Genomic DNA, 21,730 nt, shown 5'->3' on the forward strand with positions numbered 1-21,730 from the left:
TTCCACCAGGCCTGTGCATGGTACTTGGCAGCTGTTTACAACTAGATATCTAACTTGTTTAAATTATAGATATTTTGGTAACTGACTTGGGTGTGGTCTAGATGGCCTGGTAAGCTTTTCTTCTAAATGCTAACTTAATTTGTACATGTGACTTGAAGATGTAAAATCCCCATGGACCCATCTGTCTTGCAGTAAAACCTGGGTTTTTTTCAGCGCTTGCATATGCTCAGGTAGATATCTATAGAGATATTGTATTGTGTGGGAGTATACCCTCTTTGCTTTGTGTACGGGCTGAGAAGTTCAGTGAGATGACCAGTTAATAGAAATGAGTATGACTACTACAAATTTAACAAAGCACTGGGTATAAGTAGGACTTTTACTAATGTAATAGTGATGGTGACATGATCAATGAAAGAAATAGCAAAACAGATGTAATATTTTTTCTTGACTATGTCTCTCTTGACGCAGCTCTGAAGCAGCTGCTGCTATCTCTCGTTCATCTTTTTTCTCCAGAGCTGATTTTTTTCTCAAATAATTGAAGTTAAAGTAAAAGGTAAATAATTGTATTTAACTTCATAATATGAAGTTACATACAATTTGTTATGTACTTAATTTAAAAGTTATGATGAGATTACTGGTTCTGTGGATGAAGGGAAAGCAGTGGATGTATTGTTTCTTGACTTTAGCAAAGCTTTTGACACGGTCTCCCACAGTATTCTTGTCAGCAAGTTAAGGAAGTATGGGCTGGATGAATGCACTATAAGGTGGGTAGAAAGCTGGCTAGATTGTCGGGCTCAACGGGTAGTGATCAATGGCTCCATGTCTAGTTGGCAGCCAGTGTCAAGTGGAGTGCCCCAGGGGTCGGTCCTGGGGCCGGTTTTGTTCAATATCTTCATAAATGATCTGGAGGATGGTGTGGATTGCACTCTCAGCAAATTTGCGGATGATACTAAACTGGGAGGAGTGGTAGATACGCTGGAGGGGAGGGATAGGATACAGAAGGACCTAGACAAATTGGAGGATTGGGCCAAAAGAAATCTGATGAGGTTCAATAAGGATAAGTGCAGGGTCCTGCACTTAGGACGGAAGAACCCAATGCACAGCTACAGACTAGGGACCGAATGGCTAGGCAGCAGTTCTGCGGAAAAGGACCTAGGGGTGACAGTGGACGAGAAGCTGGATATGAGTCAGCAGTGTGCCCTTGTTGCCAAGAAGGCCAATGGCATTTTGGGATGTATAAGTAGGGGCATAGCGAGCAGATCGAGGGACGTGATCGTCCCCCTCTATTCGACATTGGTGAGGCCTCATCTGGAGTACTGTGTCCAGTTTTGGGCCCCACACTACAAGAAGGATGTGGATAAATTGGAGAGAGTCCAGCGAAGGGCAACAAAAATGATTAGGGGTCTGGAACACATGAGTTATGAGGAGAGGCTGAGGGAGCTGGAATTGTTTAGCCTGCAGAAGAGAAGAATGAGGGGGGATTTGATAGCTGCTTTCAACTACCTGAAAGGGGGTTCCAAAGCGGATGGCTCTAGACTGTTCTCAATGGTAGTAGATGACAGAACGAGGAGTAATGGTCTCAAGTTGCAGTGGGGGAGGTTTAGATTGGATATTAGGAAAAACTTTTTCACTAAGAGGGTGGTGAAACACTGGAATGCGTTACCTAGGGAGGTGGTAGAATCTCCTTCCTTAGAGGTTTTTAAGGTCAGGCTTGACAAAGCCCTGGCTGGGATGATTTAACTGGGAATTGGTCCTGCTTCGAGCAGGGGGTTGGACTAGATGACCTTCTGGGGTCCCTTCCAACCCTGATATTCTATGAATAAAATGCATTAGTTTTTTCATTGATCAGTACATCCTTGTTATTGTTAAGTCATGATACTTGCATCTGACACCTTTTGTGTTTTACCTGGGTGAAAAAGAAATGAAGGAGAAATATGGTTTGGAAACCTTATGGTCCTAAAAAATGTTGGAGTTGGTGAGTAGCCTTGGGTTATTACAGCACTGACAGAGTGTTAAATTGGAAGTGGTGTCTTCATCATTTGGGTGTGAGTATGGAAGGAGGGGGAAACAGCGGGGTCTGTTTGCTGTATTAAGCTGTGAGATGGTGTCTTGATAATCCTTACCAATTTCCTTCCTGTATCACCTTTTCTTCTATAGGATGTTGCACTTGTAACTTGTAAACCTCCAACTGAGGGAAAATGAACAGTGGTGTTCTTCAAAGCCAGCAAATGCCACTCTTGTAGTGGATATACTAGTGTAAAATAAGGTGGCATTTCTGTGAATGCAGAACTGGAAAAAATTCAAATATCTAAACATTTCAGTTTTACAAAGAGAAACAATTTTAATTGTTGCCTTTTTTTTTTAAATGGAGAAGTAGTGGCAGATAACTACCTTTCTGTAAGAGGCTAAGCAAATCAAGGCATTTAGCAAGAAGCCATTTTACTGGACTTTGTTATATACCAGCTCCAGTCCCTTTTCTCTTTGGACTAGAGAGGGGCCTAAGCCCCAAAAATTAAATCTGCAACCAGATTTGAACCTCCAGTAGTTCCAAGGGTTTTGGATCTTCTCTTTTGGATTGGGGACATCTTTGCTCTGAACTGGCATCTCACTTGTATAATGCACTATGAATCTAGGGTTTTACTGTAATCTACAAACTTTATTTGAAAACGAGTTTGTCTTTTTTAAAAAGCGTTTAAGATGTGTAAATAGTCATCTAGAACCTCCTGAGAAATATTGACAAACTACATATATATTAGTTTCCACTTTGATATATACTGTGTGTCCTCCCCCTTCTTTGTAGGCTTTTGTGGATTTCTTCTCTCAAGGCCTCCATGTGGAGTACAAGAGCAAGGGCATCATTGTACAGGTGAGTGGAGTTTGTTTCATTTAAGTATCCCTGTTATTGTGTGGTTACCACAGTAACAGTTGTTGTCTTGGCAACAAAAGGAAATCGTCCCATTCACTCAAAAATGTGATGATGATAAACCATTAAAGATACAGTTTCTCTTTTTGTTTGTCCCAGTAGCAGTTGTTTCTGAACTCTTCCTGTTGAAATTAAGTATAAATGACTTAAAAACAAAAACCAAAGATGAGTGTTACAAATAATTAAATATTAGAAGATCAATATAATTGACAGAACCTGTTATGATTTTAGCTACAATATATTCCACAAAACTGATTGATTGTAGTTACGTACTGACTGGTTACAACATTCCTTAATCTCCTGGTATGTTTGTCATGACATTATGCACCAGAAATCCAATAGCTAACCACACTAAGGACTAGAACACAGAACTTAAATATCCTTTAGTTTAGCACTAGTTACGAATAATGCTGGCAACTCTAATAAAGTATATAACAGTAAGATCTCTGCACTCGCAGTTGCTTACACTGTGGGGAAACGTAGCAGGAAGAACAGCTTTGCATCGGGGAAATAGGTTCATTTTGAATATCAGATTCCAGTTGTATAACTTCACAACTTGATATTCGTATTACCTCATTTAATAGGTTTTTATCTTTGCCTTCTAGTTTACCTGTAGTAACTTAGCTGTGTTTACAGTAGACCAGTGAACCATCTGGATACAAATTAAGAAAACCAGGGCTTAAGAGCGCTGAATCCAGCTATGTGACACCGGCTGGCTTTGTTTGCAGGACCGTGTGCAAACCTTTCTGTAGTTTTGTTTCTCTCATCCCTTGTGGGTTTGCTTTGAGTTTCAGAATTGTTTGAGCTCAAAAACTCAAAGCAGTACTCACATGACCCCAAGTTTTGCCTGGTTTTGGGTGTCACAACCAATGATTTTTTTCGTGGTTTCACCCCAGAGCATAAATCAGGGTGGGTGAGAGTTTCATAAGGCCCTGTCTACTCTACACGTACAGGTGTTATTTTTGTAAACCGTTTGGAACACTCATCTGATCTGGTTACAAACATAGTTGAGTTGTGTCCATAGCTACCACTTTGCCTGCCCATATTTTGTATCATGTGATGTTAGAAAATTGTGGTGGCTCTTAGTGCTTCAGCAGCAGGTCATGCTCAGAGGGCATACATGTGGCATATCAGGTGCAGCATGAGGCAATCTATTGGGATAGGATGGGATGGGATGTCCTGCCACAGAAAGCTTGGAGGAAAGGAGGACTGACCAGGCAGGTTACACAGTCAGGGAAACAATGCTATGTGATGCTAAATAAATAAATCAAGTCTTTTAAACAAGGTACAGGAGAACAGTTATGAGCTGCCATTGTTAGTGAGTACTAGCCAGGAACTGTCTGGACACAAACTAGGTTTTCACTAACTGGTTAAGAACATCTCAAATGTGTTGAGTAGACATGTCCTTAGGGAAGGAACATCTTGTCTGTTTCGTGGCTTTTCCTTTTTAGAGCATAATAAAAACGTAATGCTTGAAATGCCGTTTGTCCTTGTTGCTCAACAGTATTGTGCGGACAGTGCTAGGAAAAGGACAACTTTTGATTCAATAAGCTATTGCATGCAATGTCCCTACAATGGCTTCCTTGTTTAAACCTACGCTAAACTTTTTCTTAACATTCCTAACTGTACCACTGGTGCAATTTCAGTAGGAGTTCCAATGGTGAAACTTTAGTGTTGACAAGGCACTGGTGGCTGATGATGTTTTAAGTATTGTTGCGCAGACCTGCTCTGAGCAGGAATAGATGACATGGTAATGAAAATGCAGTCAGCATGACACTTTTACACAGGCAAGAAAACTTAGTGTAAACACGGGAGAACCGCCGCGGTGTCCTCCCCCCCGGAGTGTAGCTTCTAAACCTTTCTAGCACAGGATGTAGAGAAACTGAGAATTAGTGTATTTTGCAAACTTAAACTTCACTGAAAGCTGTTGCTCTATTAGGTTTGCCTGTCTTCCTGCGAACAAAGTTTTCCCCTAGCTACCAGCATGTTTTCCGAAAGACTTTGATATCCCAAATGCGTCAAGGTAATGAATAGTGTCAGCCTGGCTTCACTTCTCGGGCATGCTGGCTGTGGGCTCGCAATTGGTGGTAGCTCCATCTCCTCCCTAAATTTAAATGAATAGCCATTCGGAGTTGTGTGGGCCTAATAGGTGGTGGTCAGAATTTCTTATGCTAATTGTACTAAGCTATTGGTCTTTCTTCCCTACCCCAGTCTGAGCCCCTGTGCCTACCACTAATGAACATTAGAGTCATATCTTTAAAGCTTGGCCAACGTGTCTCCTTCATTCCCTTAGGAGTACTTCAGCCTCTTGATAGCTGAAGTGTGGGGTAGCTGTTTGAAGTGGCATGTCCTCAGCTTATACCAGACCAATAGAAAACACTTGTGTGAAAAGCAGAAACACACGACAGCTTGCTAATATACTACTTCTGAAACTCAGTACAAGTTGTAGCAATGCTGTCCGAGTGAAAATGCCTTCTCTTTGGAAGCCAGGTTTGAGCAGTGTGGCTGTACTGTAATGCAGAGAAACTTTTAGGTTCAGAAACAAACTCCTCTCTGGCTCCACAGGCCACTTCCAATCTTTATTTGGAGAATAGCAACTAGATAGTCTCAGGGTCAAGTATTCCTGTGTGTGTGTATGGGGAATGGGATGAAAATCTATAGTGGAAAGTAGCTGCCAAGAATGAAAGAAATATGGAAAAATGTAAGGATTTCTCGCAAGACTAACTTGCAAGTTCACTGTTAATGGGGATGCCTATGATCTGTCTGCAGAAACGTGAGTCTCCATGGGATAGTCCGTCTGAAGAGGTCACTGGGTTCTTCTTCCTTCTGTTCATTTTATTCCTATTTCCTGCTTCAGAACAATAGGCAGAGAACAGCTTTCTGTCAGTATCGTGCATTTTTGCCTCTTTTCAAATACTTTAAAACATATTTTAAAAGTATAAGGAAAGAAAAAATCGTACTCTATTTACAGTTCTTCCTAATACCGCTATTACAGTATTCAGGCAGTGGCATAGTACTGGATTTTCTTTCACACTTCTCTGTTTGAAGGATTTTCCTTGAATGTCTGAGATTTTGTTTTGTTCTGTAAAGTGGTTTGGGGGGCATTAAAGAGGCTTTTTCATAGAAGCCTGAAGGTCCCTTCCTGTACCTCCCAGGTGGGTGGTAGTACCAGAAGATCTGAATGTAGCAGTTTCTCAAGAAGCATCAGTATAAAAAGATTATGGTTCAATTAGTCTTCCTTCATATAGGGAGTGAGTGTGGTTTACAAGCTAGTGCATAAGCCAGGGACCCAGGACTCTTGAGTTCCATTCATAGGTCTCCCACTGATTTATATGATCAGCTGCTCTACAGACTTTTCTGGCCTGAACAGTGTAGTGTCATATGCAAGGACCCAGTTTTACCCGTAGCAAACCTTGCTTTGCTTACAGCCTTTCAATCTCTGGATCCCAGTTGAATAAAACATCTCTCTGAATAGTTTTGCCTTTTGTATTTCCTAGGAAAAATTAACAGCTTTCAGGACATATAGGAGCTTTAGCCCAAACAAAAGATTGCATTCTTAGTGAGAGATGGTAGAGCTAATATTTCTGAAGCATTTTTTTCACTATAGAATGCAGGAGACAAAATGTTATTCCATAGTCTTACAACTTCTAACAACGTTGAAGTGTTTGGAATAATGGCTAGAGAACGCTATGCATAAATTATCAGCGGTACAGCTTATTCCCACTCTGCTCAGTTTCTCTGGGCAGACAATGGATTATCTTTCAGCACCATCTAGTTGTGCATCTAAGTAGTGCAATTTGTACGTAAATTTCTTTTGTTTCAGAATGGTGTGGCTAGTTAAGATTGAAACTGTATTTTGCCCAAATTTGCAGAAAGGTGTTGAGGGAAAAAAAGGGGACATCTTAAAAGAAACACTTGCTATATTTTACTTCAAATAGCTTGTCGTCAAAACTTCATATGAAACTTACGGAAAAGATGCTGGCAAGATTTACAGCCTTGAGACTCAAAAAGGGATTTTGGAGAATTTATTCACTGGTGAATTTGGAATTGCCAAATAGTCAGTCAAGTTCCAGCAGACTTTTGAAAGGCACCAAATGCAAAGTAGAACCTTTTAATTTAAAAGGTACAGGCAAAATGTTCAAACTTGGATGCCTAAAGTTAGGCACATAAATTCATATTTAGATACCTGAATGAGTGGTGTGGTTTTACAGAGATGCTGCTGACCTATAAAGAGATCTGAAGGCATTTACACTTCTGAAAATCAAACCACTTTAATAAAAGTACCTTTCTCCACATTTGAAAACTGTGCTAAGTCTTTAAGCCCTTTATTTGCAAAGAGCCTTGAAAGTATAAACTGATCACTGTTATTGTTATGATGACTTTAAAAAATGCACGTGGGGGGTGGGGGGAATCCCAATCTGCATTAGCCATTCTTTTCCCTGAATTCCCCAATCAAGTCTTGTGTGCATGGGACTGTTTCAGCCCATGCAGAAATGTACCTCCTTGTGGAATGGAACACAGCGATTAGCAATACTTTAGAATGGGAAATGGACTTCCTTATGCAACGAAAGCAACAAGGAAATCTGGGAAGACAGAATGAAGTTACCTAAAATTGGAATTAGCTCAGAACACTCGATCTGACACTATTCTCAAAGTTCCATAAACAAGCACAAGTACCCTGATTTGAAATCCTCTGCAAGAGATTTACCCATCACTGCACTCCTTAATGTCACACTGTGGCATTGGTTCGGTAACAGGTCTGCCTACTGAAGCGTGAGCCCCACTATTGCACCACCTGGATTCTCCCAGCAATTCTTCTGTCCAAGTACTGATCAGGACCAATACTCTTTTTAGCTTGTAAAATCTAACATCATCATAGCCCTGGGTTATATGGCTATGGATTATTAATGCTCTTGAATCCTGATTGTATTTGTTTGTGTTTGCGTGTGTATGTATATACGTAATATACACATGCATACACGTGATAGATTGTGATTTCACCAAAAGGTGATCAGATTTGTTTTAAAGTTTAACTAAAGTTCATACTTTTTTTTAGAATCCTGCTAGCTACAGGTCACCTAATGTACACTATGAACTTTGTTTCTTCTTGCATCTTCAATAGATATACGTAGAAACTGTCTGAAAACACACTTAGAACTATTTAGGGAATCTGTTTTCACAGCATTATCAGAATCATAAATTGTACAGATTGTTAATGTATTCATAAATGATCTGGAAAAAGGGGTAAACAGTGAGGTGGCAAAATTTGCAGATGATACAAAAGTGCTCAAGATAATTAAGTCCCAGGCAGACTGCAAAGAGCTACAAAAGGTTCTCTCAAAACTGGGTGAGTGGGCAACAAAATGGAAGATGAAATTCAGTGTTGATAAATGCAAAGTAATGCACATTGGAAAAGATAATTCCAACTATATATATAAAATTATGGGGTCTGAATTAGCTGCTACCACTCAAGAAAGAGATCTTGGGAGTCACTGTGGATGATAGTTCTTTGAAAACATTCACTCAATGTGCAGCAGCAGACAAAAAAGGCAAACAATGTTGGGAGTCATTAAGAAAGGAATAGATAATAAGTCAGAAAATAGCCTATTACCTCTATATAAATCCATGGTACACCCACATCTTGAATACTGTGTGCAGATGTGGTCACCCCATCTCAAAAAAGATGTATTGGAATTGGAAAAGTTTCAGAAAAGGACAACAAAAATGACTAGGGGTATGGAACAGCTTCTGTATGAGGAGAGATTAATCAGACTGGGACTATTCAGCTTGGAAAAGAGACAACTAAGGGGGAATATGATAGAAGTCTATAAAATCATGACTGGTGTGGAGAAAGTAATAAGGAAGTGTTATTTACTCCTTCTCTTAATACAAGAACTAGGGGTCACCAAATGAAATTAATAGGCAGCAGGTTTAAAACAAACAAAAGGAAGTATTTCTTCACATAATGCATAGTCAAGCTGTGGAACCCTTTCCCAGAGGATGTTGTGAAGGCCAAGACTATAACAGGGTTCAAAAAAGAACTAGATAAATTCATGGAGGATAGGTCCATCAGTGGCTATTAGCCAGGATGGGCAGGAATGGTGTCCCTAGTCTCTGTTTGCCAGAGGTTGGGAATGAGCGACAGGGAAGGATCTCTTGATGATTACCTATTCTGTTCATTCCCTCTGGGGCACCTGGCATTGGACACTGTCAGAAGATAGGATACTGGGCTAGATGGACCTTTGGTCTGACCCAGTATGGCCATTCTTATGTTAAGAAATTGTAATGTCAGGGAATGCCTCTGTGTAAATATGGAATCCACCTCTTCCTGACAAGGCTGTAAGCATGTTTCTCCCAGGCCAGGTATGGTGGGTCTTTAAAACTTAATAGCTGTCTATTCAGGTGGAAGGACCTTGAGGACAACGGTTTAGCTGGAGCCTCGGAGAACTAGTTTTCTCCTACCTAGTTTATGGAGGCTGGTGATAGGAAAAGTGGAAAAACACCAGCAGCAGAACAAAGGAACCAGGTGTTGATGGGAGACGTATAAACTCAAGGGACTTATTGAACAGGAAGCTTTGGATAGGAAAGAAGAAAATGGAGGCAGGCTTTTGTAGCATGGGTCCTTTTTAAATGCTGACCAGCCAAGGTCAGAGGCAGCTAGCTGACCTAGAGAAAGGCTCCATGTTTTTGAAGGGAAGGCTGTAGGGGAAGGATCTTTGGTGCACCAGAACACTCTGCCCAGGCCCAGAGAACTCTCCATAGTTATGAGGAAACTGAGGTAAGGGAAATATATACAGGCATGTCTTATTTTCTTGAGATGTGTGTGTGTGTCATGCTCTTAAGTAAAGAGCAATGGTCTTTATAATCCTGTGGAAGTCTGTCTGTCTTGGAGTTTTGGGAGAGAGGTTGTGTTTAAGCTACTCGGAGGGAGCAGAGGGGGACGGCAGTGGTCCCAGGGGCTGGGCAGTTGGACTGCAGGGTCTCTTGTCTCAGAAGCAAATGCTAGCTAGACAGCAGCTCTGTACTTGGAGAGCACACCTAGAGACCCCCAGCCAGGATGTACAATATGAACTTTGTTTCTTCTTGCCATGTTCAGTAGATGTACATGAAATTTTTCTGAAAATACTCTTCACTTACTGTCATCTCTTTTCCTCCCTGCAGAGTGTTCTACCATATTTTGTGGCTACAAAAATGTCTAAAATCCGGAAACCGACCTTCGATAAGCCCAGTCCGGATACATATGTAAGAGCTGCCCTCTGCACAGTAGGGCTGCAGTCCCGGACCAACGGATGTCTGCCCCATGCCATTTCTGTAAGTTACCTTGAAAAAGGGGATGTTAATAATTTTGTGTGGTCCTGAGTATGTTCTGCATGTACTCTGACCGTGGAGAAAAGGGAGTGCTGAATTACATTAGTTACCTTTTTTAAAATCCTGAGACTGACACTTGTTCTTTCGTACTTAGTCCTAATTTTGTCACATTTGAAGGTGTAGAAGAGATTAATTTTAAATTTGTTTGGTGCAGGTGATAACAGTTGGAGTTTTTTCTTTTAATTTCTTAGGGCTGGATCTGTTCTCTTCTTCCCACCTCAGTAGTCATCAACTTGACAATGCAAAAACACCAGCAATTTCGAGCTCGCTACTTAAAGAAAGTGAAGGAAAACTAAGTTGCAGCAACTTGATCAGATGTTTTGACACATGGTGGCTCAGTACCCACAATTCAGCACCAAATAGAATTAATCACATTTAAAATCTTCTCTTGTCGTTTTTACTTTTTAATGGGACCAAACACCAATTTAGGGTGGGATTATGATATAACATGACTTCTTTCCGGCCTCAATTTTCCAATGTTGATTTCAAAATATGCTTGATTTGTTGCTCATATGTGAATATGGTATATTAGCTGGATTTAATCATTAGCTGTATGTAATGTATTTATACCAATGAATAAGGAATTGTATCCCAATGCAAGTAGCTTGGTGTTAAAAGAAAAAATTCACAATAAAGCAAGCGAAAGTGCTACATTATTAAAGTCAGATGGCCTGCGCTTAGTTAAAAAGAAAAATGGAAGTTGATTGGCCATCACTTTAATGTTTTCATTCTGGAAACGACCAGTTATATAACCTCCACCTGTTTCCTGTATTGTGCATGTTTGGGTGAAGGGAGGAATGGTGGAAGTTTGTCTTTCAGGTATACTTCTGGGAGAAAACATGGTTATTAAAAAAGGCAAGCTAATGTTCAGTGATGTAGCCACTCCCGAGGTCAGCTTCAGAGCGCTTGCTAGGATGCTATATGGCTAGTCTTCTAATGATGTCTCCCCATGTTTCACTTAACAAGCTGTATGTGCATTGGGACACTGGGGAGAAGTATGTGTAACTTCCCCTGGGTGGAGCTGCCTGGCTGCTGTGTATGGTCTCCAATAAAACCATTTCCAGGCTAGTGTCAAGTGAACTCAACTGAGAAAGACCACCCATTTTTAGTTATTTTTGGTTTTACATCCTAAAAAACCACTCAGAGCTTTCATCTAGTGTACTGAAACAGATTCTTGAACCAACATTTGAGTGTTTGTGTAAATTAGAAGGATGTACTGTAATCTGTTTTATGAAGTGGAGGGAAGTGAACCAAAGTACACAATGGGAGTGATTGCTATATATATATATATACATATATATAATACATATTAACATCCTAAAACAGAAATTGTTTAAATTCTTGCATCTTGAATATTAATGCTAACTTTTCAAAATATATTATCTTCTGGAATTGTAATGATCTCTTCAAAAGATGCCTGCTGTAATCTGTAGACAGTGTTAGCACAATATAGATAAATGCTACCAGTTACATGCTGCTTGTTGGTTGATCTGTAAAACACAGTATTGGTTCTTGAAATTCAGTGCTGTCTTTGTTAGGGCTGCTGGTTAAACTCTTTTTCTGGCACATGCACCAGTCTGTTCTCCACTGTGGGCCTGCTGATATAAGAAGCTGAATCTTTGAAACCAACGTCTAAAAATGAATATGCAAATTAAAAACAATAAATGAATTTAAATGTAGAGAAACTGCAGAATCAAGTGCTTCAAAAATTTTGTTTCTAGGCTGAGCCATGAATGTGTTTTTACAAGCAACTTTAACACCGTGAAAAAATCTACTCTAGGAGGGGAATGGGTTTTTGGATTACAAAAGATTGGATTGCTAAAATATTGGATAATTTTTAATAGGATATGTGAAATAAAAGCCATCACAGTTGGCACCCTTGGGTTGAAAGTTTTAACCCAGACGGAATGCTCCATTGAGGCTGCTCTATCCTTATCTCACCATGGGGGAACATTGATCAGGGGGTGTGTGTGGGTGTGTGTGGGTGTGTGTGGGTGTGTGTGCATAAAGTCTATACTGCCCCTGCCGGTGTCTGTTTGCTCCGTGGATAAAGATTTTGGTCTCCATTGGCATCAAACTCTTTACCAGCTGTAAATGTACTAAAACTGTATTTTAAAAGTAACTTACATGGGCAATAGCTTCATCATTTTTAGTGGTGCTAGAAATTCTGTGATCTGGAGTTGATTATTGCCCTTGAGAGAATAATTTAAAGCTCTGCTTTTAAGTTAAATGTGTTGTATTGAAGCATGAAGGGGCTAACATTTCTGTACATTGAAAATACATGAATACCGATGCAATGGTGCTGATCAGGTATGAGATGAGGATCTTATCCCATAGCTTTTATTTTGGAGTGGGGGTGATAGAATGTGGGTGGATTAGACTGCATAAGGCCACTGTTTCTTGGCTTGCTTTGGAGAAGACATGGGGTTATTTGACTAACCAATTCTGTGTATATTCTTTTTCTAACACACACATAGAACTGAAATAGTTAAAATAAAAGATTTCTCCTGAACGGTTAACTCTTGAGTTTCCTTTTTTAAATGTTTTACCCTGCTTCGTTCAAATGATAATTGGTGCCTTGTATACAGGGCAACACAACACTTGAAATGATCCTTCCCCACCCCAAAAAGAACTCCATTACTATGGCTTCCTGCTTGTCAAAAATGACAACTAAAAGTGACATTTGTTGTTGTTTTTTTTGTTATATCAAAGTAAACCACTAAAGGGAAATAATTCATGTTCCTGTGTGTGTTCCTGTTAGTTTGACCGAAGCTTGCTGCATAGAGAGTGCTAACTTGGAAGAGAACTCTTACATTCAAGCAGAGAGTTCAGTTTTTGAATTGTATAGTACTAAGCACGTTACCAGCATCGTAAATTGCAGCCCAGGAATTACATTCTGATTCTCTAAAATCTCTTCTCTATATTCAGCTAAAGATGGGCGTCTTCTCCACGTCCTCTCTCAAAGTGCTCTGTATTTGCTGTTTTAAAACCTGCTACATTTCTGAATTTGAAATTTGAAGTGATTCCTGTGCATGTACAGTAGTTTGTGAAGTGAGATAAAAATAAGGCAACTTTCCTTTTCTGCACTACATTTTTTCATTTTAATTTTTTATGAATATTCTGAATTATTTTTATAACTTACGTAACTCCAGTTCTTGCATTATTTGCCCTCCCTGTTTTCTGAGTGAGGTGATGGAACAGAAGTGAGGTCAGTCACACGGTAGGTAGGTCTAAGAACATAGTCTCCACAGGGGGAAAAAAATCAATAATTATATGGACAGCACAATTACTATGATGCAAATTTGTAACATGGAGATAGAATCTGTGACTTTGGCCTTAAAAGGCCTCTACCATTTGTTCTAAAGAATCGTCAGTAACAGTAGCAGTGCACGGGTACCACTAGATGGTGACAATTACACACGTACTCAATCAGGTCAGACATGTTTCGTCTTCAGAAGGCAGAAGTGGATGGCAAAAATGTAACCAGAAGTAAAGAGGCACAGGAAATCCAATAATGTAGTTGGAAGGCAGATTAGTGGCTCAATCAGTGCAGTAGCATTTATAGTGATGCCTGGCATGGTCTAGGACCAAAAGGTAATTAGCACTTAAAAAAACTCATGACTATGTACATATGCGTCAGAGGGTTTTCTAAACTTTTTTTTGCATTGTTGGGAAACCAAATGCTTGGTCTTATTTTGGCTGAGTTGAGACTTTTAGCATTAGAGGTAACATTGCAAACTTCTTGTTCTCTGCCCTGACAGGAGCGAATGCTGTTTCTTGTACAGGCAAGTGAAAAATATTTTCATTATAAGGATGGCCAGGTAGATCTTGTGTAAGTTCTCATAACTTTTACAAGGCTGGGTCAGCATTTACTCAAACTTGTCTTTTCAAACATGCAAACTCCATGTCTATTACCTAGTCCCAGCAAGAAATTGGGGAATTGGATCTCTTTTTAAGCAGATAAATTCATTCACCATGAAGCCCCAGTGCCACAAAACAGCAAGATTTTATTTTTTAGTAAAAATTTTTGAAAGCATTTACGTGTCCTCATTTTCAAAGATGCTGAGCACCTGCAGCTCCCCTTACCGCCTTGGGATTTGTTGGGTGCTCAGTGCTTCTAAAAACCAAGTGAGCATTACATAAATTTACAGAGAACAAATAGAACAAAAGATGCATTAAGTGTTTCCCTTTTAAGTTTTCCACATATTGAAAGTTACAATTGGTCCAAAATTTTATTTAAAAAAAAAATGAAGGCATCCTTATTGGATTGTAGGTTCGGAATGGTCAATTGCCACTTAATTGATATGAAATGAAAACTGGGAGGAGGAAAGTGTGATCACACTGGGCAACAAAAGAGAAATGAAGTGAGAGGAGAATGCGGTAGGAGAGAAGCTCATATACAGGCTCCTTGCCTGAGCAATGTGAGCAGAAGGACTGAAAACACTGAGCAGCAAGATCTTGGAAGTTAACACTTTGTTTCCCTCAGCCATCCTATATTGCATAGGCATTGCAGACTGATGCACACCTGGCAATGTGCAGAAAAGGATGCCTGCCTTAGGTTAGGAGTGGTGGTGGTTCTACCTGGCTGATCTGTTGGGGAAGCTTGCAAGAAATGCTCGTTTTAATAGCAAGAAAGAGAAGCCTAAGTCACTACCATAAAGTAGGGTTGTCCTGCTTCCCGAGTGTGAATGGTGAAAAGTTTGAAATACTAAGATTTTTTTAATGTCTTAAAACATATAATAAATTACCATTGAAAAGTTTCCAGAAGGATGAGTGGCTTCTTGTATCTTAAATAGTAGAGGAGAGATTCCCCTTATCAACACACCTAATGGAAATCTGTAAAAGAGGAGTTAGTCCTGAAAATCATCAGAAGGGGACAAACCAGTTTTGAGCAGGAGAAAAGGGAGACATACACACAATTCAGAGACTGTGCTGCTCTAACTGTTAAAATTACCCTGAAGGTTAGAAAGGCTGAAAAGTTAGTGTAGAGTAGGGGTGGGCAAACTTTTTGGCCTGAAGGCCACATCGAGGTTCCAAAACTGTATGGAGGGCCAGGTAGGGAAGTCTGTGCCGCCCCAAACAGCCTGACCTCAGCCCCTTCCCACTTGCTGCTCCCTGACTACCCCCCTCAGAACTCCCCACCTATCCAACCCCCCTGCTCCTTGTCCCTTGACCGCCCCTCCTGGGACTCCCCTGCCCCTAACCACCCCCCAGGACCTCACCCCCTATCCAACCTCCCCAACCCCTATCCACACCTCCACCCTCTGACAGCCCCCTGAGGACTCCCACGCCTATCCAACCACCCCTGTTCCCCATCCCCTGACTGCCCCCCCACAGAACCTCCATCCTATCCAACCGCCCCGTCCCCTGACTGCCCAATGGAATCCCCTGCTCCTTATCCAACCTCCCAGCCCTCTTACCATGCTGCTCAGAGCAGCATGTCTGGCAGCTGCCTGGCCAGAGCCAGCCATGCCACCACGCTGCCCAGCGGGAGTTCACAGCCCCACCACCTAGAGTGCTGGCAGCGTGGCGAGCTGAGGCTGTAGGGGAGGGGCTGGGGGCTAGCCTCCCCGGCCAGGACAGGATAGTCCCACAGGCCAGATGTGGCCTGCAGGCCATAGTTTATCCATCTCTGGTATAGAGCAATGGTTTTCAATCAGGGGTACGCATACCTTTAGGGGTATGCAGAGGTCTTCCAGGGGGTACATCAACTCCTCAAGATATTGGCCTAGTTTTACAACAGGTACATAAAAAGCACTAGTGAAGTCAGTTTAAACTAAAATTTTATACAGCCTATGTCCGCTGTATATACTAGACACTGAAATGTAAGTACAATATTTATATTCCAATTGATTTTATAGTTCTATGGTAAAAATGAGAAAGTAAGCAATTTTTCAGTAATAGTGTGCTGTCACTATTTTATTGTCTGATTTGGTAAGCAAGTAGTTAAGTGAGGTGAAGCTTGGAGTACACAAGACAAATCAGACTCCTGAAAGGGGTACAGTTGTCTGGAAAGGTTGAGAGCCACTGGTATAGAGCACACTACTGTATCTCTGACTTACCGAGAACAGGGCACAGAGAATGGAGCCTTTTAAAAGTTCTTCTACTGCAGTATACCTAACAACTTTCATCCTTTTTAATCTTAACTAACCTATAGACTATGGTAACTATCTTAGAGAAAAATCCTCCTGAACAAGTGAGTATTTGAAGAATATGGTTCTGAAGGGCCAAAAACCAGATTTTCTTGACATGAGACCAGTCAGATGGAACCTGAAGGAAGCTACTGCCTGCAGGAGATGTACTTAAACAGATTTAAGGTAGAAGAAACCTGAGGATTCTGCTGGACACCCATTATCCAGGCTATCCCATCAGTTGGGAATCATCCGGGATAAGCAACTTCCCAGCTGAGGTGAAAAGACACTCTAATTATAGAGAGACAAGGTGGGTGAGGTAATATCCTTTATTGGACCAGCTTCTGTTGGTGTGACACACAAACTTTTGAGCTTACACTGGGCACTTTTTCAGGTCTGAGAAACAGCTACAACAACACTGCATATGCTAAGTATAGACAGACACTGCCAGTAAAATGGATTAAACATAAAATGTATCCTGGTCGTATTGCTTGTATTCTGCCTATGATGAAAAGTTGTTTTTCATAAACCTTTCCCTGAAGACCTCAGTAACTAGAAACCTTGTTACCTTCCTGAGCAACTTGCTGACAAGTAACCTCTTCTCAGGATTGCTTAAATCTTTGAGTCCACTGACTTACTTGAAACCAAATATACCCAATTGTTTTATAGAGGCACACATCTGTATCTAAGTTGTCTGTCTACAACTTCACAGATGTTAGTTTATTGTGCGGGGGATGGGGGAGGAGAGTTGAGAGAGAGAGAAATTAACTGAAGGAGTTACCTGCAGTATTGAGTATTTGATTCCTACTTTGTAATTTTCTGGGTTATTCAATATACCTATGCAGGACAGCCATTAGTGTAATAACCATTAATTTTATATAGAAGGTCTATATAGCCTACATATTAACAGGCATGGACTTGGATATGGAAAGTCTTAGATCTTGTACTGTGATTTATGAATTTTAACCAAATTTAGTGTCTAGAAATTCACCATGTCAGTTCCATCAACTTGTGGTGTTGATGTCCACCAAGCTAAACACCTGGTACCTTTGAATGTTTGTTGGTACCACTCTCATCTCACTGGCAATGACCCTGTTCACCTATTCCTTTAGTACTACATTGCCCTGGTACCTTAAAGTGGACGGTTAATCTGATTCTGAAAGAGTTCCTACAGATCAAAATTCTTTTCTACAACCCATCCATATATCTCCTCTATCTTCAATGCACAGCTCGCGCTCTTGGCACTGAGACACACACAGATTGAGAGAAACACTATTGTGGGGTTGGGCCACAATCCTATACCAGATGCAGCACTTACCCTTCTGAGTTCCCCCAGATTCGAGGGCAATTTTTCCTCAGCACCAAACTCCAAGATGGTTGAGGTGCTATTCTCAGTCTACACCATCTTTGGTGCTGATGCTGGCACAAGATCACCATCCAGGTGCTCTTCACCTATGGACTGTCCTGTCCTCATGGATGCTGGCACATGATCTCCACCTGGGTGCCGCTCTCTGGCCAGAACCATCCTCTGTGCTGAAATTGCTACCCATCAGGTGAAAGAGGTTTTAACTCCAGCTCCAGTTTTTTTCCCTTCTGAGCTCTTAATCCACTGGACCAGACAGACATTTTCGTGCCTCCAGTGAGTACCACCTCATCCTCCACAGATGAAGCTACTGTATCTAGGTCATCTACTCCAATCACTGATGATTACAAGGAATACCAGGAGCTCATGAAGAGGTTGGCTAACTCCGAGGATCCAGATTGCATTAGTGCAAGATAATCCTCTTTGGCTTGTGGACATCTTGCATTCTTTTGGTCCAGCTAGAATGGCTCTGTCTATTAATGAGATGACTTTGTGCCCACAGATAAGTGCCCTGAAAAGAGGTATCAAGGACGTGAATAACTTTATTCACATCCCACCCGAGGTGCTCGATGATGGTGGCTGTGAATGAAAATTCAAGACACTAATGAACAAATCCATTCCCAAGGAGAGAGAAGCTAAAACACTTGATTTATTTAGAAGAAAAGTTTACTCCTCATCTGGCTTACAATTTAGAATTGCAAATCACTAGGTGTTACTGGCCAGGTATGACTCTTCACATTTGGATGCAATGTCTAAATTTCAGGACAAATTACCAGAGGAGACAAAAGAGGAGTTTAAGGCTTTTATTAATGAGCATTGTCCAGTTCTCCACTCTTCTTTACAGGCGGCACTAGACAATGCAGACTCAACAGCCTGAGTCATGGCCATGACCATTACTATGCATTGTGTTTCATGACTCCAGGGATCAGGAATTCTGCTTGAAGTGCTGCAGATGATAGAAGATTTGCTGGTGAAGGCCCAAGTTTTTCTGGCAAAACTGACAAGGCTCTTAAAAGATTCCAGGACAACTCTGAAGACTTCAGGGATTTATACCCCTGCTGTAGAGGAAGAGGAAGCATTTTCGTCCTCCTGTCCAGTAAAGAGATCCCTTTTATCCACTATGGCAACCTAATTACTCCAAGAGATTTCAGAGGTCTCAGAAAAAGGGACTGCTTCCCCATGTTTCTCCATCTGCTACCACTAGACATTCTTCCACCACAAAGCAGTCTGTTTGAGTTCTTGGTTGAGGACAGTGAACCTCTCATGGAGATTTCCCCTCCCTTTGGCAGCAGGCTGTTCCACTTCCTAAGGGTTGGATCACATCAGACCAGTGGGTTCCCAACACAGTGGAACTGGGATATACTCTACAGTTCACATAGATGCCTGCCATTCCCTGTCCCTTTCCAGTGACCAGTCCCACAAGCCCATACTGATTAAAATAGTACAGTCTCTGTTGCAGTTATGGGCCATGCAGGAAGTTCCCCCTTGCCTTCAGGGGAGGGATTTTATTCCCAATATTTTATCATACCAAAGGCCAATGGATGTCTCAAATCCATTCTGGACCTGCAAAATCTCAACCAATTTAAAAAAAGAAAAAAGAAGAAGAAAAGGTATGGTTACTCTATCCTCGACTATTCAGACCTGTCTCCTAATGACCGGTTTGGTGCCCTCGTCTCAAGGGATGCATGCTTCCATGTGGCTATACGCCAGAGTCACAAGAAGTTCTTAAGATTTGTAATAGAAGAGATTCATCAGTTCATGGACCTTCTGCTTGGCCTGTCTTCTGCCTCCCGAGTTCTCAAAAAATGCACAACAGTGATGGCAGCACATTTTTGAAAGATGGGCAGCCCAGTGTATCTATTCCTGGATGACTGGTTGCTCCATGGACAGTCCGGACAGCAGGATCAGTCTCTCTTCCAGTCCTTGGGCCTTCAAAGACAAATCAATTTTTCATGAGGGGGGCTGACTCAGGGTGTCTCTCTGGCTCTGACTAGACACTTGGCCTCTCCCAAGAGCCACTGCATCCCCACAGTGATGAGGAACTGCCTGAGACTACTAGGACATGTCAGCTTACCACATACATGACTCAGTATGCAGATTGTGCATATGTGACTTCAGCTTGATCACGTAGTAGTGGTTGAAGTCAGTTAACAGTCCCTCCTGAAATCCGCTGGATATGCTCACTCATGTACATTCAACTCTCCTGTCCTCCCTGAACTGGTGGATGGACTTGGCCAAAATATGCCGTGGAGTTCCCTTTGCTCTGACTTTTCCCTTCAGGGGCTCTAGTCACAGATGCTACATCGCTGGGGGGCACCTCTGTGAAATTTAAGAACTCAGGGTCTATGGTCACATCAGGATCTCACCAGTCACATCAGGATCTGGGAGCTTTGGACTATATGCCTGGCCTGTTGAGTATTTCTTCTTCACATAGCCAGCTGCTCCGTGCAGATTCTCACAGACAACACTGTGGTGATTTTTGACCTCAATGAACAGGGAGGGCCAAATCTAACCCCCTTTGCCAAAATGCATTGGGCCTTTGGAATTTTTGCATGAAGAACAGGATATTGCTGAAAGCATGTAATCTCCTGGGATTTCAGAATTCACCAGCAGACAGACTCAGTAGGTCATTCATCAGAGACCACAAGTCTCTCTCAGATCCGGCATCATAAAGTCCATTTTTTTATACATGGAATGTACCAGAGTTGGACCTGTTCGCCACCTGCTAGAACAGATTCTGTTTGACAGGAGACCCCAGCCCTGGGTCAATAATGGGTGCCTTTCTGATGTTATGAAAGGGCAAGCTTCTTTATGCTTTCCCCAATCCTGTTTAGTGCCCAGAGTATTAGCCAACATCAGACAGGACCATGCCAGTCTAATCCTAATAGCACCAACCTGGCCTTGTCAACATTAGTTTTTCAGTCTGTTGAACTTCTGAGATCCAATTCCCCTCCCTTTGAATCTGAATGTAGTCTCACAAGGTCATGGCCAGACTGCATCCCAGCCCTGTCAGTCTGCATCAAACTGCCTAGATGCTAAGTGGTTAGATTGTCAAGAGTCTGCCTGTTCTGCCACAGTTCAGAGTGTTCCTCTGAATACCAGAAAGTCTTCTACAAGATATACAGACCTTATGAAATGGAAAAGGTTTTCATTTTGGTCCTGATAGAGGAATTCCTTCCATGGCTGCTATTCATTTCATCTTGGACTACCTTCATCTGAAAACTGTCCTGTCAGTTCATTCAGGGTATACCTTGCTGCTATTTGTTTCATTTGCATCATAGTTGCTAGGTACATTGGCTTCTGCTATGAGAAGGAACTGAGATGGCTCAAGGCAGCTCTATCCCATTATTTTCTAGACAAGCAACACAAGTGGGTAGAGGGTGCATGTGTTGTCCCGACAGGTACCACAGTGGGAAAAAGTTATCCAGTTCTTGCGCAGGGACACCTAAAGTAGAATGGACATGTACAATACCTCTTTTTGAACAAGTTGTGGACCAGGTGTGTAACCATATTTTTAGTATCAGCAAAATGTTGCATCAGAATGAATTTTTCTCCAAATCCATTGTGCTAGGTAGAATGGGGAGCCATCCTTCCGCTAAAATATAAATAGAGCTGTGGTTCTGTAACTAGCATTACCACTGTCAACATGAAACACATTCCTTTGTTCTAACCATTTAATTTTTCTGCAGGCCAATTTTCATCCTTTCTGGGATTCGTGAGCGGTCAGTGCTATCTCTGTAGGCATATAGTCATGCATGTGGCATAGCGAAGAATCATTACTCAGCCCTTTCTCATCTTCAAAGCATTTTACAAATGACTAATGCGTCAGGATCATTTCCCTCTTTGTAAAAGGAGGATAAAGAGACAGAGGCTAATAATGTCTTCAAGGCTATTGTTAGTCTAAACTTAAAACTGGCTGCAGTACCCCCCAACTGTAACCCTCTG

General features: G+C 41.4%; 1 protein-coding gene across 4 annotated transcripts in view; it reads left to right on the top strand.

Annotated features, from left to right (window-relative positions):
* The window catches only part of HSD17B12 (hydroxysteroid 17-beta dehydrogenase 12), a 252,898-nt gene extending 240,095 nt beyond the window's left edge, over positions 1–12,803 (top strand). For all 4 annotated transcript variants that reach the window (XM_048852365.2, XM_048852367.2, XM_048852366.2 and 1 more), the window contains 3 exons: positions 2,801–2,866; positions 10,085–10,234; positions 10,483–12,803. In XM_048852365.2, the coding sequence (XP_048708322.2) occupies positions 2,801–2,866; positions 10,085–10,234; positions 10,483–10,587 (321 nt within the window). In that variant the 3' untranslated portion in view covers positions 10,588–12,803. The remainder of the gene's footprint in view (positions 1–2,800; positions 2,867–10,084; positions 10,235–10,482) is intronic.
* Positions 12,804–21,730: the final 8,927 nt, after the last annotated feature.

The sequence above is a fragment of the Caretta caretta genome, chromosome 6 (genome assembly GCF_965140235.1).
Source record: "Caretta caretta isolate rCarCar2 chromosome 6, rCarCar1.hap1, whole genome shotgun sequence".
Taxonomy (NCBI): domain Eukaryota; kingdom Metazoa; phylum Chordata; order Testudines; family Cheloniidae; genus Caretta; species Caretta caretta.